The sequence below is a fragment of the Lethenteron reissneri genome, chromosome 21 (assembly GCF_015708825.2).
Source record: "Lethenteron reissneri isolate LAM-NWPU_2019-01 chromosome 21, ASM1570882v1, whole genome shotgun sequence".
NCBI lineage: Eukaryota > Metazoa > Chordata > Hyperoartia > Petromyzontiformes > Petromyzontidae > Lethenteron > Lethenteron reissneri.
This window is the reverse complement of record NC_083799.1, coordinates 14461355-14485854: the sequence shown is the minus strand read 5'-3', so window position 1 is coordinate 14485854 and position 24500 is coordinate 14461355. Positions and strand designations below refer to the sequence as shown.

General features: G+C 52.4%; 1 protein-coding gene across 5 annotated transcripts in view; it reads left to right on the top strand.

The window, feature by feature from the left end:
* Positions 1–24500, top strand: part of LOC133345278 (formin-like protein 2) — a 64878-nt gene that overhangs the window by 23430 nt on the left and 16948 nt on the right. For all 5 annotated transcript variants that reach the window (XM_061555898.1, XM_061555900.1, XM_061555901.1 and 2 more), the window contains 17 exons: positions 723–806; positions 2589–2771; positions 4124–4229; positions 5418–5494; positions 6743–6836; positions 7300–7374; positions 8798–8908; positions 10683–10832; positions 11327–11428; positions 12431–12686; positions 12965–13255; positions 15196–15320; positions 17264–17496; positions 19319–19553; positions 21017–21085; positions 22748–22828; positions 24123–24252. In XM_061555898.1, coding sequence (XP_061411882.1) covers positions 723–806; positions 2589–2771; positions 4124–4229; positions 5418–5494; positions 6743–6836; positions 7300–7374; positions 8798–8908; positions 10683–10832; positions 11327–11428; positions 12431–12686; positions 12965–13255; positions 15196–15320; positions 17264–17496; positions 19319–19553; positions 21017–21085; positions 22748–22828; positions 24123–24252 — 2402 coding nt within the window. The remainder of the gene's footprint in view (positions 1–722; positions 807–2588; positions 2772–4123; positions 4230–5417; positions 5495–6742; positions 6837–7299; positions 7375–8797; positions 8909–10682; positions 10833–11326; positions 11429–12430; positions 12687–12964; positions 13256–15195; positions 15321–17263; positions 17497–19318; positions 19554–21016; positions 21086–22747; positions 22829–24122; positions 24253–24500) is intronic.

Below are 24500 nucleotides of genomic sequence, written 5' to 3'. Positions count from 1 at the left end.
CATCATCATCATCGTCGTAATTATGATAATCTTTACTACGATAAAGCCTCAAGAAGATATTTTTTTTTCTTCCAGATCGGCCCTTCGTTAGGATGTATCGTCAACTCCTCACCGAGTGAATGTCACCTGTGTGGTAGCAACTGGACTATCCAGAGAACGCCCCACGGTTCTCCAGCCTCAGGGCATGTGGCTCAAGGCTCCTTGACGTTGTCCGAGGGCGAAACTCTTAGGGGCCGTCCATAAATGACGTCACGCACCTAGGGGAGAGGGGGGGGGGTCAGACATTTGTGACGATGTGTGACGAGGGGCGGGGGGGGGTTGAGAAATGTGATGTCACATCAAAATGCGCAACTTTAAATGAATATAGACAACACGTTCTACTGAACTAAATTGACATTTTAATAAATATTTTCACCTACAACATCAGAGTACAGCGCCACATTAAATACGCACTACAATGACAATAGTTTAAAGCGATTTGAAGCATGTTTAATTTACAAAATGGAAATGTTTTTTTTGTGGGGGAGGGGGGGGGCAGAGCTTGTGACGTCATATTTAAGGGGGGGGGTTGACTTTTATAACGCCGTGTGACGAGGGGGAGGTAAAAAATCGTCCAAAATCGCGTGACGTCATTTATGGACGGCCCCTTCCACGCTTACCCCTTGTAGTGCGTTCACACCGCGCCGTGCGGACCCCCCCCCCCCACCTCTCTTGTTGCCCAGGTGGGTGAGGGAGTTTCTGAACGAGGAGAACCGGGGGCTGGACGTTCTCGTGGATTACCTGTGCCACACGCAGAGCTCCGGCACGTGAGTTGCTGGGTGTCTTGTTTTGTTTGTTTGTTCAACGGAAGCTCCTTCTTTACACCTCATCTTCCTCTCAACTCTCCGCTTTTCCGACCCCATAACCACGTCTTCGACGATTTGCCAGTCGCAAAACCATGACCTGGCCATGCAAAGTGGCTGCCTGCTCCAAATGGGCATTGAAGCAGCGCTCACCTCAGTTCAACATCCTACGGCTGAATTTCGATTTAAAGCTTTCGTGACTGCAGGGATTCATCTTCTTGGTTCTTTCGGTAAAGTCACGTAGAAGGGAAATAATAAAATATAAAAAAATAAAAAATATTTCAGACGCTGTCTCCCCGACAGACCTGGTCTTCACCTGAGGACGGCTGCTTGCGTTGTAGCCGAAACGTCGTGAGATGTTTTATTTTTATTATTTTATTATTTCCCCTCTACGTGACTTTACCGAAAGAACCAAGAAGATGAATCCTACGGCGGGGTTGAGGTCATCTATAAGACGACCACCGTTGACTTCTCCACCAAGTGATACGCATTGATCGATCCCAACCGGGATGATTTGAACTCGCGATTTTCTGATCATGAGCCGCTTGCTTTACCCCCGAACCACACAACGCATACCCGCAGCATTGCGAAGCACACAACCTCTAACCACAGGGTCGCTCTTCTTCTATGAATCGCTGATTATGAATCGCTCTTCTTATTGTGCCTTGCTTCTAAGGTAGCAGCGCTCGCTCTTTTAAATTAAGCCGTGATCTATCCACTGCTGGACCAAGGGCTGCCCGATCAGTCTCGTTGCCGTGCACGGCAGATTCCACGAGCGGCTTTCATTTCACAATCTTTGGAGCGACGATCATCAGCTGGCGATGTTGATGATGACATCGATGACTTCAGCTGGTGACATCCTCTCGGGCGCGTTTCCTCTTTTGGCCGGTGTTATTTATCTTTGCTATTTTAGTCTCAGATGACAAGTGGCCGAGATCATAGATCATACTTACTTATTTTTTTCATTTCGATTTAAAGCTTTCGTGACTGCAGGGATTCATCTTCTTGGTTCTTTCGGTAAAGTCACGTAGAAGGGAAATAAAAAAATACAAATAAAAAAAAAATAAAAAAACATTTCAGACGCTGTCTCCCCGACAGACATGGTCTTCACCTGAGGACGGCTGCTTGCGTTGTGGCCGTAACGTCGTGAGAATTATTTTATTATGTTTTATTTTTTATTATTTTATTACTTCCCTTCGACGTGACTTTACCGAAAGAACCAAGATGATTATTTTTTTCACTTCTCTGCGTTTCCTTGCTGGACCTCCGGGAAAAGCCCGAAGTCCACGGCATGGCGTGGTCTGGACGTTCCCTTGGTGCCGTGGCCGTGAACGTGCGTGCATCAGGAGAGAGCGAACGGGCGATTACTGCGCGTAATCGCCAGCCCGTTCGACGCCTCCAGACGCGCTTCGTCTGTGCGCGCGCGTGCTCCACCGTGTGCGCCGCTCGACGACACCTTTTCTCTCTTTCTCTCATTTCATTCCGTCGGTCGTCGGAATTCTTCCTCTCTCGAAATGACAACGATCGCTGCTTCCCGTCATTCTCCCGCTAAGCCCCCCCGCCGCTTGCTTCTACCCCCCCCCCCCTCACCATCACCTTGGCAGGGAATAAGACCGCCGAAGGTAATTTCACTCGACCATCCGTGAAACCAAAATCGGTGTTGAGTCCTCGCGTCTCTTGCGCAGGAGTCTCCCCGCGCACGTGCCCCACCGTCCTTCCCCACCGCCTCTCTCGTCGTTCCAACAGCTACGACGACGCCGCCGCCGCAGCAGCCGCCACCACGGACAGCGGCGCGACTCCGGCGATGGCCGAGAGGCAGAAGTCGGTGGACGGCGCCATCGACGAGGACGCGGAGCACGAGTCGAGCGTCAGCGGCCTCACCTCCGCCGCCAGCAGCGTGTCCCGGGCGGCCAAGCAACTGCTGCTGCGGTACTACGGTCACCACGCGGAGAGCGTCCAGGCTTGCCCGTCCGTCGAGGCCGCGAGAGCACTGCCACTGGCACCGGGGCACGGGACCCAGTAGGGGCGGCCTGGCTCGCGTGGTCTCGCCAGAACTGACGTCCGTGCGCTGCGACGTCGGTTAATTATCTCGGGATGCCAAAGTGCAACCGGTAGCCTCTCGCTCGCTGCTCGGTGCGGTGGGTGACCTGGGACTGAGTGCGGGTTACTCACGACTTAGCACGATCTTACGGCCAGGATCAACGAGGCCAATTTTTAGGGCAGTCATCGCTGGCAGTGATTTTTTTTTTACCCTGAGCAACTTTGGTGCTTTCGTGCAGGCAGTGGCGTAGAGCCGGTGGAGTTCTCGGTCTCTGATGAAGGTGATTTGTTGAGAAGTGTACTTTGACGAGCAGTGATTGACCGACAAAGCACATTACCTCGGGTTGTTATGTGACCTGTCCCTGATCTGAGCGGAAGCTGTGTTGCCATCCCAATTGTGGCGATCGGATTTATCCACGTTTGTCAGTCATAATTCCTGTCGACAGTTGCCCTAAAATTTACAAAAACGTACCACAGACTTGAGCGAAGCATACAGAAGACAAAGCTACCCCCTATATTTTTAACAGGTTGTTGGGGTAAGTGCTGTTAGTGAGTACCTACGTAGGCCGGCATGGCACACGAGGGGGTGGGTTGTCAGCACCACACCTGGCTTGCCTTTGGTTCCAAAATGGTGATGTTTACACATCGCACCGGGCACTCGTTTGAGGCTGAGTCAACCTTTGGGAGGCCCACGTCTGGTTCAAATAATCGTCACTGTTGACCGTGAGCGGGGATCGAACTCAGGTTGCTGAGTTTGTGGTGCAGCGCGCTAACCACTCCACTACCGCTCCTCGCAAGCTCACGAACACACAGGCACACCACACAGGTTTACAGAAATGCATGCTTACACATTTGCAGTTTTCATCCACCGTTGCCTACTGGTGACCAAACAGGAGATGAGAACAATGGGATGTAGCCCTGCATCTGTAAGTTTAATAAGTTAGGGCCAGGGTTGTAAGTGGCTATCGTGTTTTTGTTTTTTTTGTGTTGTAACTTTCTAACCGGCCCCTCCTGGACATCTGTGCTCATCGTATTTCACCAGGAGAAATAAAAAAAACTCTTGATTCTGTACCAGGGTGCTGGAAATGCGTGACTCCAGTGGCATTAGAGTCACGGATAAGAATAACTGAGCACCTAGGATGGTGCCGCAGGGAATAAAGTGACGGCTCACCCCCCACCACCACCCCCGCCTTTACACGCGCAACGTTAGGCTGTGATTGACTTGCAACTTTCACCGCCAGACACAACACGCTCAACCGCCGGTGGACCTTCCGCAACCAAAAGGCTGTGAGCCAGGATGACGTCCACGTGTGCATCATGTGCCTGCGCGCCATCATGAACTACCAGGCAAGTGCTGCTCCCTGTGGGGGGGGGGTGATCACTTCATCACGACACGCACCCCCTTGCAAAACACTTGAGGGCCCGATTCATAGATTGGTAAGAACTAATGTTCCACCGAAAAGTAGAAAACACCAAATCATCGCGTGTTTGTGAGAATCGCCTTTTGCGCCAAAGCTTGACTTTCCCGTCACCTTCGGGGTGGAGTGACGACGCCGCGGTTCGTGCACTGCGCTACGGACTCAGCGACCCAAGTTTGGTTCCTGGCCACGGTTAACGTGAGCGGCGAGCGATGTCTGGACCGGTCTTGGGCCCTACCCCTGCAACCATCTTGCATTGGCCATTGGTGTAGAGTACTGGACATGTGTGAAAAAGAGCTTCATAGCTCATCGGATTTCTCCAGGATAAATAAAGCTTCTGAATTCGCGAACAATGTTCAAGCTCAAGTTCATTTATTCAAGTTCATTTATTAGGTATAGCCCTGTGAGCCATTCGGCTCTTGAATCGGGTGCAACCGCAACAAACAAAAAACTAAAACATGAACAAAAAACATCTTAAAGTGAATATGTGACTACGTGCAAACGGAAAATCCAAGAAAAGACAGCAAAACATTGCAGAAAAAAACACCGTACACCAACGCTGTGTGCAAAAATCCCAGTGGGATGCAAGTCAAACAACAACAACCACAAGACAACTGAGATTAAGGCCATCAGTCTAACTCTGTACTACAACAAACAAACATGGCTAAACCAATACACTTATCGAAATCACCAAAATATAGCCATGAAAGACATGGGGGAGACCTTTATTCAGCGGTGGATTGACGAAAGGGCTGACAATTATCACAAAATCTGTCAAATTATGTCAACTGCGTATCTTTTTTTTGTACAAAAAGTAACAAAAATATATGTTATTCTCCCTGGTCAAATGTATATGGGGGTGGCTTTCACCTTCGCTGGTAGTCCTGAGACAGTGATACAAAAAAAAATCCACGTTCGCATTGTGACAATTTCTGGAAAATATGTCCATAGTGTGATTGACTTGAGATACTTTTCTTATTCACAGATGTCATCTTAATGAGCTATGAGATCCAATTACCACTGATTCCCCACCCCCCACTCCTCCCCTATCAATTTGTGCCCAAGTCACCAAACACGGCCACCGAGTTGATTGACTTTGTTTTTCGTTTGCCCGCAGTCTGGCTTCAACCTGGTGATGTCCCACCCCAGCTGTGTCAACGAGATCACGCTGAGCCTCAACAACAGAAGTCCCAGGTGGGGAGCGAACTCGCACCACCGGTGACGCGCTTCGATTTTTTGTTTTGTTTTTAAAACACAAATATAACCCAAACACAACTCGGCAGCCGGCCGCGCGCGTTTGTCCTGCAGCCTTCGTTGGCAGCAGCCGACTGGGAAGAAGAGGAAAAAAAAACCCGCAACCCACGTAAACAAAAACTTTGCTCTTTAGAGTTTTATATAATTGCCTCCTGATTGTGTTACAGATGGCAGACGGCTCGTTTTGTCCGTAAGGCCCCACCATGCTGCGCTACTGTCTAGGTTTTATCAGCGCCTTAAGAATCGGCGCACGTACCTAACCATCGAACAAAGACGGTCACTGCATCGGCCGCTTTCAGATGTTCTTGTGCAGCCATCTGGAATGCTCTTCCGATATTAGGAAGCCACTGGTGCTATGCACTTTCAAACTAAATAGAAAAGCCATTTCCTTAGAACTGTTTTTTGTGTTCCGTTTGTTGTCTTTCCCCCGCACCTCCAATTAGCAAGGTTGGCTACGTACGGCGCGAAAGAAGTTCAACATACGTGTATACATATGTGATCATGCTATGTCGTGGCGTTCTCAACATTTGTTTTAATTCTAGATTTGAAGTTTTCGTGACTGCAAGAATCCATACTCTTTGGTTCTTTCGGTAAAGTCACGTAGATGAAAAAAAAATATTTATTTATTTTCATTTCATTACTTTTATTATTATTTTTATTTTTCATCTACGTGACTTTACCGAAAGCACCAAAGAGTATTTGTTTTAATCTGACCACATTGTTGCTGACGATGAATTATCACATGCGATGAAAGTGGTCGCACGTGTTAATTCACCTGTTGTTTGCGTGACCCAACCCAGTCTGGCTGCAGCAGCTTAAATCTTGACTCAAAGCTTCGTGTCTGCAGGAATTCATATTTTTCGTGTTACGTCGTAGTTTTTTTTGTTATTATCTTCGAACCTATCCACGTGACTTTACCGAAAGACCCAAAAGAATATGCAGCAGCGTACCTTGCTTCAGCAAAGGTGGACACCGCTCCCCTCCCAGGCGCGTTGAGCTTCCGTGAGCTTCTGCTACGATCCATCCCCCTCCCGAACGGTTACGCGACGACATTCACAAACCGTAGCCGAGCACCGAAAGCAGTCGCGGACAACAATCGGTGAACTTCGATAGGCGGCGCTGGGTGTGCATCACTGCCCTCCCTCCTGCCCCACTCGTTTTGAAGCTGTCAGCGCTGTGACCCCGCAGGACGAAGGCTCTGGTGCTGGAGCTCCTGGCGGCTGTCTGCCTCGTGCTGGGAGGTCACAGCAAGATTCTCGCCGCCTTCAGCAACTTCAAGGAGGTGACGGAAGCAGCGGGGGGAGCCTTTGAGAGGCAGGCTGAGGATCGGCGGTCGCCGCGTCGCGCGCTTTCGGATGCGCCCCCTGTGGCCGTCTGGAACGCTCTTCCTTCCTATATTAGGAAGCCATCGGGAGCTTTGCACTTTTAAATTTAGATCGAAAACTCATTGACTGAGAACTCCGTTTAGTGTTCAGTTTGTTGTCCTTCCCCCGCATCTCCCATTTTCACGCTTGGCTTCGCACGGTGCGAAAGATGCTCAACATACGTACATCCTATGGCCGGCCGCAATCACCATCGTAATGCTTATCATTACGATGGTGATTGCGGCCGGCCATGGCTTTTGTACAAACGTACATGCTTTAAGAGCGGTGGATAATAGTGATTGATGATGATGACGACGATGATGGTGGTGATGACGGTGATGGTGATAATGACGATGATGACGATTGTGTATTTCTCAACAGTCGTGTGGAGAGAAGAATCGCTTCGAGAGGCTCATGGAATACTTTGGAACGGAGGACAACAACATTGATTTCATGGTAAAATCTTCGCTGCGAATTCACGAAAAGAAGTCAATGTCCCATCTCTTCTGATTAGAAAGTATTAACGCTGTATTTTAGCGATAAACATCTCTCTCTCTTTCTCTTCATATGCCAAGAGCTTTTTCAAAGACGTCGATGATCATAGCCCTTCCATTCATCTCTGTCCACGATATCTACTCAAGCACTTTGCATCGAATACGCCTCTCAGTCGCATCCATTCACTTAAAATGGTTACGTACAAAAAAACACATTCTTGGTTCTTTCAGTAAAGTAACGTAGAAGGGAAATAGTAAAATAATAAAAATAAAACATAATAAAAATTCTCACGACGTTTCGATTGCAACACCTGATGATGATGATTGTGTTGCAATCGAAACGTCGTGAGAATTTTTATTCTTATTATTTTAATTATTTTATTATTTCCCTTCTACGTGACTTCACCGAAAGAACCAAGAAGATGAATCCCTGCAGTCACGGAAGCTTTAAATCGAAATGTACTCAAAATCGTCGTCTTCCCAGGCTTCTTGTACCGAGAACATTCCCAGTCAAAGCATTTCTGTTCAGTTGTTTGCGAGCGCGTGGAGTGCCCTCGCCGGCAACGTCCGCTAATCCGGCAGCGTCCGTTTAACGCGGCTGACTGGGCCGACGGGAACCCAGCAGGTTGCGACCACCTCAGAGATTTGTGCTCGCTTGAACAATATGCCGGGGTGACAGCATCGGCGTGGAAGGCCAACAGGCAGACGGACTGAGCCCTCCCCTGTACCTATAGGGCGCCATGATGGGGAGATGTTAACTACCTTGGCCTTGGGTTCGATCCCGATCCCGACCCTGACGCTTGTATATTTGGAATTTGCGTGCTCTCCCCGTGATCGCGTAGATTTTTCTCCGGGTGCTCCGGTTTTTCCCTCCACACTCAGAATCAACATCCACGCGTTTAGAGCAGCGGTTATTAACCTTTACTGCAGCCTTGCATCCCTATGGTTCTCAATCGTAAAAACAAAAAGTATAATGTTAATAAATGCATAGAGGATTTGATGAAACAACGTAGTTGCACTTACGCACCCGTGCTAAATTTGTGTGTTCGATGATTACCCTTCTAAAAAGATCTGGCCATGTCTCGCACTTCCAGAAAGGGCATCTCGCACCTCCAGAGGATGCATGCACCCCAGATTAAGAACCGCTGGTTTAGAGTATTCGACTAATATAAATCCCACCCGATGAGCCAATTCGTTGCGCTATCATTTGCGTGCTTCTGAACAAACACAGCTACGTAGCTCAGCGGGCAATACCTGGTAAAACAAACATAGTTTACAATTTAAAATAGTTTATACGTGGGGACACAGGCCAGAGTGCGGCTGTGTGTGCGTGCCCGCGTTTGAGTGTGCGAGTGATGGATGGTGCCTCCTCCTCCTGCCGCCAGGTGGCCTGCATGCAGTTCATCAACATCGTGGTGCACTCCGTGGAGGACATGAATCTGCGCGTCCACCTGCAGTACGAGTTCACCGAGCTGGGCCTGGACGGCGTGCTCGAGGCAGGTCTAGTGGACATCCGTGAAAAAAAACGCTTCGTAGTTCATCGGATTCCTCCAGTATGAAGAAATACATATTCTGATTCTCATTTTGAGGTTTCCCGCGGGCGTGACCCCTCGACCTCCTCCGCCGCCCACCCTCGAAGCTGCGCGTCGCTGTGAACAACATTGAACACGTCAAGAGCCTCACCATCCTGGGCGCCATGGTTGCGAGATGTTAACTACCTCGCCTGGTATACAGGAGGTCGCGGATTCGATCCTAACCCTGTATGTTTGGAGTTTCTATGTTCTCTCCGTGGATTTTTCTCCGGGTCCTCCGATTTATTCCCTCCACATTTAGAATCAATATCGACGACTTGAGAGTATTTGGCTGCTGTCAATTTAGAATTTAGTTGAACGCGGCCGTTTCCATCGGGCAGAGGCGACTGCGTGTCGTACCGCGCTCACGATCGCCGCGTGTCGCACGCCGCACACGATCGCCGCGTGTCGCACGCCGCACACGATCGCCGCGTGTCGCACCGCGCTCACGATCGCCGCGTGTCGCACCGCGCTCACGATCGCCGCGTGTCGCACGGCGCTCACGATCGCCACGTGTCGCACGGCGCTCACGATCGCCACGTGTCGCACGGCGCTCACGATCGCCGCGTATCGCACCGCGCTCACGATCGTTGCGTGTCGTACCGTGCTCACGATCGCCGCGTGTCGCACGGCGCTCACGATCGCCGCGTGTCGCACCGCGCTCACGATCGCCGCGTGTCGCACGGCGCTCACGATCGTCGCGTGTCGCACGCCGCACACGATCGCCGCGTGTCGCACGGCGCACACGATCGCCGCGTGTCGCACGGCGCTCATGATCGCCGCGTGTCGCACGGCGCTCACGATCGCCGCGTGTCGCACCGCGCTCACGATCGCCGCGTGTCGCACCGCGCTCACGATCGCCGCGTGTCGCACGGCGCTCACGATCGCCGCGTGTCGCACGCCGCACACGATCGCCGCGTGTCGCACGCCGCACACGATCGCCGCGTGTCGCACGGCGCTCATGATCGCCGCGTGTCGCACGGCGCTCACGATCGCCGCGTGTCGCACCGCGCTCACGATCGCCGCGTGTCGCACCGCGCTCACGATCGCCGCGTGTCGCACGGCGCTCACGATCGCCGCGTGTCGCACCGCGCTCACGATCGCCGCGTGTCGCACGGCGCTCACGATCGCCGCGTGTCGCACGGCGCTCACGATCGCCGCGTGTCGCAACGCGCTCACGATCGCCGCGTGTCGCACGGCGCTCACGATCGCCGCGTGTCGCACGGCGCTCACGATCGCCGCGTGTCGCACGGCGCTCACGATCGCCGCGTGTCGCACGGCGCTCACGATCGCCGCGTGTCGCAACGCGCTCACGATCGCCGCGTGTCGCACGGCGCTCACGATCGCCGCGTGTCGCACCGCGCTCACGATCGCCGCGTGTCGCACGGCGCTCACGATCGCCGCGTGTCGCACGGCGCTCACGATCGCCGCGTGTCGCACGGCGCTCACGATCGCCGCGTGTCGCACCGCGCTCACGATCGCCGCGTGTCGCACCGCGCTCACGATCGCCGCGTGTCGCACCGCGCTCACGATCGCCGCGTGTCGCACGGCGCTCACGATCGCCGCGTGTCGCACCGCGCTCACGATCGCCGCGTGTCGCACCGCGCTCACGATCGCCGCGTGTCGCACCGCGCTCACGATCGCCGCGTGTCGCACGGCGCTCACGATCGCCGCGTGTCGCACGGCGTACACCCCGCAGAGCCTGAAGGAGACGGAGAGCGAGCGGCTGCTGATGCAGATCCAGGCGTACCTGGACAACGTGTTCGACGTGGGCGCCCTGCTGGAGGACGCCGAGACGCGCACCGCCGCCCTGGAACACGTGGACAGCCTGGAGGACCAGATCGCCAGCGTACGCCACGCGCAGTCGTTCACCTGTCGTTCACCTGTCGTTTACATGTCATTCACCTGTCGTTCACCTGCCGTTCACCTGTCGTTTACCTGTCATTCACCTGTCGTTCACCTGTCATTCACCTGTCGTTTACCTGTCGTTCATTCACCTGTCGTTCACCCATCGTTCACTCACCACTCACCCATCATTCACTCACCCATCGTTCACTCACCACTCACCCATCGTTCACTCACCACTCACCCATCGTTCACTCACCGCTCACCCATTGCTCACTCACCACTCACCCATCGTTCACTCACCACTCACCCATCGCTCACTCGCCGCTCACCCATCGCTCACTCACCACTCACCCATCGCTCACTCACCACTCACCCATCGCTCACTCACCACTCACCCATCGCTCACTCGCCGTTCTCCCCACCGGGCGTACCGCAGCGAGGCTCCGACCTACTGAGCCCCCTCCCCCCTCCGCCATTGTGACGTTTGCCCCGCAGGTGACGCGGCACATGGAGCAGAAGGAGCTGGAGGCTATGGCCAGGATAGCCGAGCTGGAGAAACAGCTGATGCACGGCGCCAGCGAGCTCCAAAGCATCGAGGTGAGACAAAATAAGTATAACCCGTAAAAACAAAGTTTTTCACTATAAATCCTTTATATGCGTGGCGGCTAGAGTCCTCTCGTCCTCTAGCTTGAGATGGCTGCCACATATGGGTCAGATGATTGTCTACCAGTATTAAGCAATTGGTAATTAAATATTTAATTTGTTTTCCCTAAACAGTGTAAAATTTTGGAAAAAAAATTTCACGAACATTAATTGTCTCGCACAACGAGTCTGTGTGCAAAATGTCAGCTCGATTGGATCACGGGAAGTGGGTTAAAAAACGACTGAAAGATTTGCACGGTCGTAATCAAGCAAGCAAGCACGCAAGCACGCAAGCAAGCAAGCGAACTTAATATAAAGGATTTAAAAATGCCGCCCGTCTCGGCTCGCGGCGATGGTGATGACAAACAGCGGCAGCGCATTCGTGAATCCGCTGCCGAACGAGGGCCTCCCCATCCTGCCTTGCTGGCACCTGGATCTGTGTTCGACCAAGTTTCACCACGTTGAAGGGTGCGGGTTGGTGAAGGCGGCTGGCACAACTGTAGGAGCATAGAAGTAAGGTACAGCTGTTGATTTTGCTGCACAGCCCTCTCCTGCCCATCACGTAGCCCCGCAGCCCTATGACAGGCTGTTTGTTCGCGGTGATTGCCCGTCCAGGCAGCTTCAAGGCTCAACCCTGCTTAGATTCCTAGTTGTTATTAGATCGGGTGCGTTGCAGTTCTGGATGATTTAATCATAGGTCTCACCTTATGCCCAATTGTGTGAAATGCATAAATCCACCCCTGTAAAATATTGGGAAAAGGTGCAACTCGTTTCAAAAGTACTTTTTAATTCCCCCGATGAACACGGTTGGCTACGTACGGTGCGAAAGAATTTCAACGTACGTTCATATAATTTCATGACGATCTCTCCTGGACAAAGGGACATTTTGGGCCCTTTGTCGTGCGTTGGTTGAAATTTGGAAATTCACTGTGAACGCGTCGGTCGGTCGGTCGGAAGGGTCTGTACAGGGATGCCAGCAGCCGCATCCATGAGCTGGAGAGCCTCCTGAGAGACAAGACCCAACAGCTGGAGGCGTCGCGAAACCAGAAGTTCCAGGCCCAGATGGTGGTGGTCCCGGCCGCCAGACACGCCGACGAGAAGCCACCGCCCGCGTCAGACTCAACGGGGGACCCGGGGGATGGCACCCAGCCGGGACTGCCCTACCTCACCTGCTCTCTGGTGGACCAACAGGTCTCGAGCTCTCACCCAGAAGGTAGTTTTGGGCTCGTGTGCGAGCCCACCATGACGTTCTTCCGTCGTTTTGGTTGCTGACGTAGATGCAGAGCAGTGAATACGCCGCGATCGACCGCCTGACAACGGGACGATCGCGACGCAATTCCACTTAAGAAATTATAAGATTGTATTTTATTTCTTTCAATATTGGTAGGCATGATTTACGAGATTGCTGCTGGTTACCGTATTGTCCTGCACATCCCCGCTGTGCTGTGGTTTTATTTTCTCACCTTGAACCCGGTCGGCCATCTGTCACAGATGAACCACCTCCACGTCCTCAAGAAGGCCCGCATGCTCCTCCGTTGTGTCGCCCAGTGGCGCCTCCTCCTGCACCTCCAGCACCACCTCTCCCAGGAGGGTCTGCGGCACCCCCTCCACCACCTCCTCCTCCTCCACCGCCCCCACCTCCTCCACCGGGACAAGGCATTCCTCCACCTCCTCCACCTCCTCCGCCGCCTCCTCCACCAGGCGGCAGCATTCCCCCTCCGCCGCCGCCTCCGCCTCCACCAGGCGGAGCTCTGCCAAAGGGACCAGGCAACGCTTCTGCAGGTCAGCAAGTCGCCACAACGCCGGCCAATCAGCGCCGAGCTGGTGGGGGGGGGGGGGCACACCTTCGGAAATCACCAATTAGTGATGCGCCGCTTAATCGATTAAAATCGATTCTCACGTTCATCGTTTATTTTGTTGTGGAATATTTTCTGGGGGGCTACCAAACCCCCCCCCCGCCCCCCAGTGTCAGCCCCGGATAGTTCCAGCTGCTGTGACGCCCTCTGTACTATAATGGCTGTGTTGTTGTTATTATTCTTTCCGTTCCTAATGCACGCGTCGAATCGTGTGCGTGACAGTTGGTTGGATTCAATTTCATGTCCGTTGTGTGTAATTGGTTCACGTGACTCCTGCAAGCCACTGGAGTTTCTGCATTCACCACATTGTAGAAACAACAAACAAATACCTCCGTTAAACCGTCACTCCAAAGTGTGATGATCCATCAAGTCGAAAGCGGGTTTGCTGGATCGTTCAGTGATCACAGTCGGCACAACGCACTTACCACCTTGTCTGCAGGTCTGCACAATATTTCCACGTTTAGGAACATGCATTTGGAGAATTTGATTGCAATGCATTTCCACACGATAAACCACTTCGTTGAGCTATCATTTGTGGCTAGGTGGCTTCTGAAAAAGAGATAGATATAGCTCAGTGGGCCTTACGTGGTAGAATAAAAAATAGTTTTAGTTTAAATCAATCGGTTACGACCAAAATTTAGCTCCATTAGTTGGGACAAATTTCAGCTCCGTCCCATTGATTTATCGATGCCCTCTGATACTAACGGTCACAACAATAAGACTGAAACAACCACGCTGGCTACATCCGTGTCCCCCTTGCCGCTTGATCGAGCTGGTGAAGATTAATTGAACTCAAGAGATGGAATAAAGGAGAGCCATACCCACCAATTAGCCGCAACAATGCAACCCACAATTTACATAATGTCTACTGCGTAACGAAACACCGTCTGCCTCCGAAGGAGCCGATGTAGTCGCACCTGATACTGACACAGTGACTTTTTTTTGGCTAATCCGACCTGCTGAAATTATTCATTCTCGAATTGATACCGTCTCATTTCGCGAGGGCTAAAGCTCGTCTGTCTGAATGCACGCGAGGGACAGGGCACCTTGATTTCGTTTTTGAAGTCAGTTTTTTCGCTAACAAAATAACATCTACGCGACTGAATTGTTAATGAACCAAAAAGCCGACGGTGACGTTAGGGTCGCGTCACCTGTGGGAAGGAAGCCGGCGGTGGTGGATTTGGTGCCAAATAATAAATAAATAAATACAATTTCCCAACCATCACCGTTAACGTGGTCGTTCAAGGCACTAAAATATAATGCCGTTGGTTGAACGGTAGGAGGGAATAACTTTTATAATCGTTTGCGTCGTTGTGGAGAATACTAATATCAAAATAAAAAAGCAGACACCTTGTCTTCCTGACATTCCCGTCTTTACACGTAAAACAAAAAAAAATATTAAAAACTATTTCACAACCCATCAGCTGCACAGCGAAGTTTCAGCGGCATTGATTGAAACACAAGCCAAACTATGGACCGCCTTCGACGTACGGTTTTGACGCTTTCTCAGATAAATATTATTCCGCACACATGCTCGCTGCAGAAGGGCCATCCCCGACATTCTTATCCCCCTTCGTAATGTTCTGCTATTCGGCGGCGTTATTGATTGAGCACATTCTCAGAGGTGGACGCTTCATGAAGTTCTGGAAAGATTCGTGATGTCGGGCAAAAAAGGCTAAGGAGAAAAAACGTTTCCGTTCTTCTCGACGACTTCCAGTAAAAGTTGGTCCGTTTAATAAAATGAAAAAGAATCAGACAAGATGACAGAAGATTGGGCCCAACGTCTGCCACTTGGCCGACGACTTAAAGATCCACCACTCCCGTGGCAAGTTCCTTAATGTATACTTTATTTCGCTCTGATCGCAGGATACAAGATGAAAAAGCCTATCGTCACCAAGATGCGCATGCAGGCCTTCAACTGGGTGGCTCTGCAGAGCAGCCAAGTAGACGGCACCATCTTCCACGAGCTCGAAGACGAGAAGGTGCTAGGGGTGAGTGCGGGCACCCTGCCCCGTCTCTCCCTGGCCCGTGTCAGTGTGAGCACCCTGCCCCTTCTCTCCCTGGCCCGTGTGAGTGCGGGGACCCTGCCCCGTCTCTCCCTGGCCCGTGTGAGTACGGGCACCCTGCCCCGACTCTCTCTGGCCCGTGTGAGTGCGGGCACCCTGCCCCATCTCTCCCTGGCCCGTGTGAGTGCGGGCACCCTGCCCCATCTCTCCCTGGCCCGTGTGAGTGCGGGCACCCTGCCCCGTCTCTCTCTGGCCCGTGTGAGTACGGGCACCCTGCCCCGTCTCTCTCTGGCCCGTGTGAGTGCGGGCACCCTGCCCCATCTCTCCCTGGCCCGTGTGAGTGCGGGCACCCTGCCCCGTCTCTCTCTGGCCCGTGTGAGTGTGAACACCCTGCCCCGTCTCTCCCTGGCCCGTGTGAGTGCAGGCACCCTGCCCCGTCTCTCCCTGGCCCGTGTGAGTGCGGGGACCCTGCCCCGTCTCTCCCTGGCCCGTGTGAGTGCGGGGACCCTGCCCCGTCTCTCCCTGGCCCGTGTGAGTACGGGCACCCTGCCCCGTCTCTCTCTGGCCCGTGTGAGTGCGGGCACCCTGCCCCATCTCTCCCTGGCCCGTGTGAGTGCGGGTACCCTGCCCCATCTCTCCCTGGCCCGTGTGAGTGCGGGCACCCTGCCCCATCTCTCCCTGGCCCGTGTGAGTGCGGGCACCCTGCCCCATCTCTCCCTGGCCCGTGTGAGTGTAGGCACCCTGCTTCATGACTCCCTGCCCGACGCCTCGTGCATTCCTTGCCGGTGAGAATGCCAGGCCGGCAGGGGGCAAGCCAGGGTGGTTAAGCGATGAGCGATTCTCACCCCGGCAGGCAGGCAGGCTGACTGACGGCCGTGGCCTCAGAGCTCTCGGTGCAAATGGCTTGAGATAAATAAACGCACGCAGACAGCGCTGGCAGTGGGTGCTCAAGCGAAAAGATCTCGTCAGCTTCCTCGTGTTTTAGTCGATTGCTCTGTTCTCCCCTGAAGGGATGGCATAATGGGTATGACATAATGGATGTAGCCTAATGTGTACTTTTTTCTCTGTCCCTAGGCAGTAGCAATGACAAAGGTGTCAAGTTTTTTTTTGTACTATATATATAAAAGTGCAACTTGAAACATTCGCAGATGAACATCCGCAGCGGTGAAATTCTAAAATTCGCAATTTCCGACGCTAACGAGGCACCGCCACTTTGCAGGCAAAGAGGCGTCAAATTGGTTTTTTACACTTCTATCTGGCAACAAAACTGACACCTTTTTACAAGGAGTCATGTTTGCATAGACCGCAATACCTGCATTCATAATACAAACAAAAAACACAACTCTGATAATGTGCACTGTCCTTGAAGTTGATTGGTTCACACCCGAGACAGCTTTCAACTTCAAGGACAGTGCACATTATCAGAGTTATGTCTTTTGTTTGTATTATGACCGCAGGTATTGCGGTCTATGCAAACATGACTCCTTGTAAAAAGGTGTCAGTTTTGTTCCCAGAAAGAAGGGTAAAAAAACAATTATCATATTTTTACTGGCAAATGAGGTTCCCATTGTGTAGATGCTTGCCCCGAGCTCTCATACTCTGATGGTGCATTGTCTTTGAGTTGTGCGCCTTTTGGCGTCATCTGGTCCAACCCATGTGAGACTAGACTCTAAGGAAAGCTGTCTCGGGTGTGGACCAATCAACTTCAAGGACAGTGCACATTATCAGAGTTATGTCTTTTGTTTGTATTATGACTGCAGGTATTGCGGTCTATGCAAACATGAATCCTTGTAAAAAAAAGGTGTCAGTTTTGTTGCCAGATAGAAGGGTAAAAAACCAATTATCATATTTTTACTGACAAATGAGGTTCCCATAGGCGTCAAATTTCCTCCCTTACCCCCCCTCCCCCGCACATGTCTCGCTCTCAGGAGCTGAACGTGGGCGAGTTCGAGGCGCTGTTCAAGACGAAGGCGCAGGGCGGCGGACCGAGCGCGGCCGGCGGCGACGGCGGCGGCGTCGGCTCGGCCGGTCGCGCCAAGCCCGTGACCAAGGCCCCCAGCTCCAGCGTCAGCTTCATGGAGGCGAACCGCGCCCGCAACGTGTCCATCACGCTGCGCCGCGCGGGGATGCCCACCGAGGACATCCTCACGGCCATCGAAGGGTAGGTGGGTTGGGGGGGGGGGATGCGGGGGGTGTAGCCGCACATCGCACACGCGCGCACCTCCGGTTCGCACGATTGGCTACGTATGGAGTGAAATAAGTTCGACGTATATGGACATACCCGACCCTTGCTTCGACGTCATGGTTACAGAATGAATTAACATCATCGCAGTATACTCTTTGGTTCTTTCGGTAAAGTCACGGAGATGAAAAATAAAAAACAAAAATAATAAAATGAAAATAACTAAATTATTCGTTTTTATTATTATTTTTCATCTACGTGACATTACCGAAACAACCAAAGAGTATGGATCATTGTAGTCACGAAAACTTCAAATCTAGAATCACCGCAGTACTGAGAAGCCTGCAATATTGCCCCGACAAAAAAACTAAACTAAATGTTTTTTTTAACCTGCAACGGAGTATGTTGCCTCGATCCGCCCCCTCCAATTAGCACGGTTGGCTAAGTACGGCGCGAAAGAAGTTCAAAACACTTACGCACGTACATTTCCACCGTGGGATTAATCCGTGATTGATCCACGGCTGGGTAAGGCCTCCCCAAATCTTCGCCATCTCTCGTCATCCTAAGATGCAACTATCCAGGACCTGTACACGTGCTGATTTCATGTTTTCCACGGTGGACATAAGTCAGTAAGTCTGAACACTTGTTATCGTGCACGCTTATGAGTGCATACACACATACAAACACAAAAGAAAGAGATCCCCCGTATAGCCTTAACAAACTGATGGGGCAAGTACCGTTCGCGAGCTGTACCTATGAAGGCCGGCACGGTACACGAGGGGGTGGGTGGCCAGCACCACGCCCGACCGCCTTTGTCTCCCCAATGGCGATGTTTTTACACACTGCACCAAGGACTGGTTCAGATAATCGCCACCAGTGTTGGCCGTCAGCAGGAATCGAACTCGGGTCACCAGGTTCGTTAGCGCAGGGCACTCACCGCTACGCGACCTCTCCCCCCACAAACATACGCACGCACGTACGCCCACGCGGCTACGCACAGATCGGGACGAGAGAAGGGGGGGCAACCTGTGGCAGTTTAGGTCACGTGTGATTTTGTCGTCGTTGTCCTTTGACCCAAATGTATCCTCGTGCTACGGGTGGAGGAGATCGATTTTAATCTGTCGCAGGGCAGTGTGAACCAATCCTGTTGGGGTTGGCCCACGAAGGTGAGAGAGCCACCTCTGAGCTCCGAGAGCCACCTCTGAGCTCCGAGAGAGTGATCTTAGGACCACGTGGTGTGTGGGGCAGCACTTTCCAGACGAGAGTCGAATTGATATGAAGGCGCTCTAGAAATTGAAAAGTATGAGAAGGGTTTTTTATTTTTATTTTCTGATTGTTCGGTGATACTGCGCTTGCAGTGGCGTGCGAGCACAAATAGCAGCAATGCTCATCACATTAGTTCGCAACACTGTCGCCTTGAAAGGAAAACTAATTATATTTGGTGACGTTTTGGACATGACCCTTCTTCTTTGAAAAAGCTTTTTTTTTTTATAAATGAAATTTAGGAAATGTCATTGGTGACCAGGCTGAGAGACGTCAACGCTCTACACGTAAGCGTAGATCACAACCCTAATCGCAGATGGTTGCGCAGTTCAAACTCCGGATCTCAGCGGTGTCAGCTCAGAGCTCTGGTCTTCGAGCCACCCAGCCACCCTCTGGCTCCCACGTGACTTCTGATGGATCTTCACAGCACTTCACATAATAGACACTCTGTCACCCGGCTTCGAATTCCCGCAATCCGGGAAACATTCCACACCCTGGAACGATCGCTCGTTTTCCGGCGCGTGTCCGCGCGACGCAGCTTCGAGGTGTCGCGCCTCTCCCTGGACTTCGTCGAGTGCCTGACTCGGCAGCTGCCCTCGGAGGCGGAGGTGCGGCGCATGCAGCAGTACGAGCGCGACGGGAAGCCGCTGTCCGAGCTGGCCGAGGTGGACCGCTTCATGCTGCGACTGAGCACCGTGCCGCGCCTGCCGCAGCGGCTCTCCGTGCTCGTGTTCATGGGCAACTTCGAGGAGAGCCTGCAGCGTCTCACACCGGTGAGGGGCTCCCACGGACGTCTCCCCCTTTGCGCCACGCGTGTTCTCGATAGGCGGTGCCCCCCCACCCCATCCCCATCCCCACCCCGTGGGCACGGGCGTGCTTCCTTGCACCCAGAGGTCGCAAACGGGTTTTGATTCCTTACCCGTACCCGGCCGCACCAGGGTCGCAAACGGCTACCCGTACCCGTACCTGGCCGGGTACGGGTAGCCGGGTATCGGGTAGGGTACGAGTATCGGGTACCTGGTTGCGACGTCTGCTTGCTCCCGCCCCCCATCCTCCTAGGCCGTTGCAACGCTGGCGAGATGTTAACTACCTCGACCCTACGTGCAACTAAAACGTTCACATTTTTCGTGTGAATTTTGACATTTGTGGTACGGCGGCCGCCACCCCCCCCACCACCCCCAATGAAGCCCACTCGTTGCCGCACCCACCCCACCCCACCCTAACCACCCCCCTCTGCTCCCCCTCGCCCCCCCCTCCTCCTCCTCTGTTTCCCAGATGACGAACGGCACCGTGCAGAGGTCACGTTTTTTTTTAGTTCACGTTGTGTATGAGCGTCTTTTTCCGCCGCAACGTTTCCATGCTGTAGCCTGTGGCCCCCCGCCCCTCCCCCCCACTAAAAGGCTGGGGGAGCGATGCCCCACTTGTTGAGAATCCGCTTCTTGATGGAATGATCTCTCGCGAGGCCTCTGAGTCAGTGCCTGCTGGAGTTTTAGTTGCAAATTGGCCTTCGTTTCTACAGCCGGAGCCTTAGAAAACCGCATCATCAGCGGTGTATCGGTTACACAGCGGACACGATCCGCGACGCTCTTCATGTCCCGGGAAGCTTTTCCAGGGCTGTGTGAAGGCTGTCGCGACGAGGGGACGCTCCTGGGAAAAGCCAGGACCGGTCGTCGATCCTCGTCGCAACCCGCTGGAGCAGGAGATCGATCGCACGCGGTTAACGCGCCTTGCCGTACGCATCGACTGGCTTACCGTTCTGTGGAAAGTCATCGATGGTCGTGGCAGGGGGGGGGGGCGGGTGAACGGGGGGAACCTGGAACCTCACCATAGGAATGTGCAGGTTACATGGCACGGGGGAATCGATGGATTATTAGCACTGCACCGTGCGTGTGTTGAATGTTCAAATCAAACTTGATTTTACCTACGTGACTTTACCTAAAAAACCTAAGAATTTGATTTGAAGCTTTCGTGACTGCAGGAATTACTCTTTGGTTCTTTCGGTAAAGTCACGTAGAAAGAAAATAAATTAGATAATAGAGTACGACGTTACGAATGCAACACAAGCAACCGTCATCAGGTAGAACTAAATTTGAGAGAGAGACAAAACACAGACACGGAGACACAGAGAGAGAGACACACAACATAGACACGCAGATCAGTTGATGAATCTGTCCGTTTGTTTTTACGGATGTTTTTATGAATTGGTTATTCATTGCAGTTTTTTTTCTTCTTCCAGCAAGTGAATTCCATCATTGCCGCGTCGCGCTCCCTCAAGTCATCACTGAAGTTGAAAAAGATTTTAGAGGTATGTAGTTTTATGTCATATACACAAGTACGCATTTCTCTCTGTGTGTATATATGTGTGTGTGTGGGGAGCGGTAGTGTAGCGGTTGCTGGGCTACCAACCCGGCTACTTGACTTCAATTCCCGCTCACGGCCAACACCGGTTGACGATCATCTGAACCAGTCCTGCGCCTCCCCTAGGTCGACTCAGCCTCAAATGAGTACCTGACGCTATTACCACTTGGGAGACAAAGGCGGCCGGGCGTGGTGCTGGTCACCCACCCCCACGTGTACCATGCCAGTCTTCATATGGTGCTCGCTAAAAGAATTTGCCACAAAAGTTTGTGAAGGTGATATGGGGGATCTTTGTCTTTGTATGTTAATGCGTATATGCAAAAAACACACACACTTCTCTATAAACCCAGCGTTTTAGATTTCGATTCCTGACCTCACCTAACATCCGTGGCGAGTGATACCTGAAGCTTGACCCTGGGACTACCATAAAACCACTCAGTCTGAAATAAGTACCTAATGTGGTGTGAAATCACCATAACAGCACTTGCCCCATGAGTCAATGTAGGCTACACGGCGGCCTCTATACAAAGTATAAACACAAACACGTACATATATAGACGCAATGTGTCAATATAAAGTGAAAATTAGATCTAACTTTTATTCGGTGTTTGCTTGCCACGAAAAAGGAGCTGCTTTTGTTATTTGATTTAACCCGTGTACGGTTGTTGAAATAGGGACACCCTAGATGTTTGCAGATATACGGTTTGAAGACAAGCCGTGTCGGGTTTGCCATGAATGAGAGCAACCGCGGGTAGTCCTGCTCAGGTGTCACGCCGTGCCCATAGCTGCTGAATAAGTGATGACGACGATGATGACGACGATAACGACGATGATGACGATGATGATCACCATCAAGCGGCTTCTCGCGAGCAGCTCACGTGCGCGTGTGTTTGCGTGCGTGTGTGTCTGCGTGCGTGTGTGTGTCTGTGTGCGTTCGTGTCTGCGTGCGTGTGTGTGCGTGTGTGTCTGCGTGCGTGAGTGTCTGCGTGCGTTTGTGTCTGTGTGCGTGTGTGCATGGGGAGCGGTAGTGTAGCGGTTAGTGCGCTGCGCTGTGAACCTGGCGACCCGGGTTCGATTCCCGCTCACGGCTAACACCAGTGACGATTATCTGAACCGGTCCTGGGCCTCCCCTAGGTCGACTCAGCATTAAATGAGTACCTTGTGCGGTGTGTAAACATCGCCACTGGGGAGACAAAGGCGGTCGGGCGTGGTGCTGGCCACCCACCCCCTCGTGTACCGTTCCGGCCTTCATAGGTGCTCGCTACCAGCACTTGCCCCTACAGTCTGTTAAGGCTATACGAGGGATATTTATCTTTATCTTTGTGTGTGCGTGTGGGGAGAGCGGTCAAGTCGCTACGAACCCGGTGACCCGAATTCAATTCCCGCTCACGGCCAACACCGGTGACGAATATCTGAACCGGTCCTGGGCCCCCCCTAGGTCGACTCAGCATCAATTGAGTACCTAGCATAGCGGCGTGTAAACATCGCCACTGGCGCTGGCCACCCAACCCCCCTCGTGTGTCGCGCTGGCCCTTATAGGTGCCGCTCGCTAACAGCACTTGCCCCACGGGGGGAACTTTGTCTTTGTGTGCGTTGCTCGGATGGACAGATCATCCTGGCGTTTGGGAATTACATGAACAGCAGCAAGCGGGGGGCGGCGTACGGCTTCAAGCTGCAGAGCCTCGACCTGGTGAGCCCCCCCCCCCCCCCCAGCATGGCTCGCCTGACCCCCCCCCCCCACCGCCTCCGCACATGAGGGATGACAAAGACGAGCCGCCACCCCAAGTTGTCGATGCTCTCGGTGCGGTCTGCTCGCGGTTGAGCGTCGTGGCTCCGGGATTGTAGAACGTCGCCTTCTTTTTCTGCCTCCGTTCAAAATCGCGGGGATGCACTCGCAGTGACGTGCGAGCTCTGAATGATTATTTCGATGATTGAAATAGGAAAGAAAAAATCTGAACGAGAAACTAAACTATTTTATTTTGTTTTACCTGGTAAGGCCCACTGAGCTATATAGCTCTTATTCAGAAGCGTCCTGGCTACAGATGATAGCTCAACAAAGTGGCTTATCGTGTGGACATTTATAGCAGTCAAATATTTACAGCAGTGAAATACTCTGAACGCGTGATGTTGATTTTAAATGTGGAGGGTAAAACCGGAGGAGACCCTGTGCAAAAAAATCCACGCGATACTACGGGGAGAGACACGCAAACTCCAAATATAGAGGCGTCAGCGTTGGGATCGAACCCACGGCCTCCTGTATACCAGTCGAAAGTAGTTTACCGATGCTTGTCAATCCACTGCCAAGGCCACTCCTACGTCGTGGTCAGCGAGAGGTGTTGTTTGAACGTATGTCACCACGCTGGTGAGCGTGGGTTGGTGAAAGTGGTGATGGCAGGGGAAGAGGGGGGAGATTGGGCAGGTCGGGTTTAGATATCACTTTCCACCGGTGTTAGCTACGGAGCAGAGGCACGGCGGTTCGTGCACTGCACCTATGAACCTGACCAGCCAAGTTCGATTCCTGCCTAGGGCTAACTGTCAACGGTGGGGTTATATCTGATCCTGTCCCTGGGTTTCACCTCCAAGGAACCCAAACAAACCCTGTGACCAACACACCTTGGGGAGGCATTCGTCCAAGCAGTGGATTCACAGAACGGCTATACATTAGCCATTGGCAACATTGCGCATTGTTATGATGGCCCTGAGTTACGCTGTGTTTTGAACAAGGGCCATTTACCAACAAGTTCACTTCCCGTGTGTTTTGCTGTTGCCGAATAATCTTTCTACCTTGGAGGGAGGCATTCATGCAGCAGTGGATTGACATCGGCCGATGATGATGATGATGATGACGACGGTGACAAAATGTATTAATTCTAGATTTGAAGCTTTCGTGACTGCAATGATTCATATTCCTAGGTTTTTTTTCCGGTAAAGTCACGTGACTTTGCCGGAAAAAAACCTAAGAAGACAAAATGTATCTCCGACAGCTGCACGAGACGAAGTCGATGGACCGGAAGCAAACGCTGCTGCATTACCTGGCGTCGGTCATCCACGACAAGTACCCAGACGCGGGCAACTTCCACGCGGAGTTGCAGTTCCTTGACAAAGCTGCTGCAGGTTTGCGAGCCGCCTCCGGCCACGAGAATGAACCCTCGGTGCCAAGCCGCCTCCGTGCCGCCAGGAGCCCGGGGGGGGGGGGGGGGGGGGCTCGGCCTCGCACATCTTGGCCGGCGATCCGTATGAATTCCTTAGACTCGGGTGAAAATCTGTTAATTATTAAAAAAGTAATTAAAAGCTGTTAATTTTTTAAAAGAGGCATTAATATAGATTAAACGGCGCCCCGACGCGAGCGCTTACAAACGAGT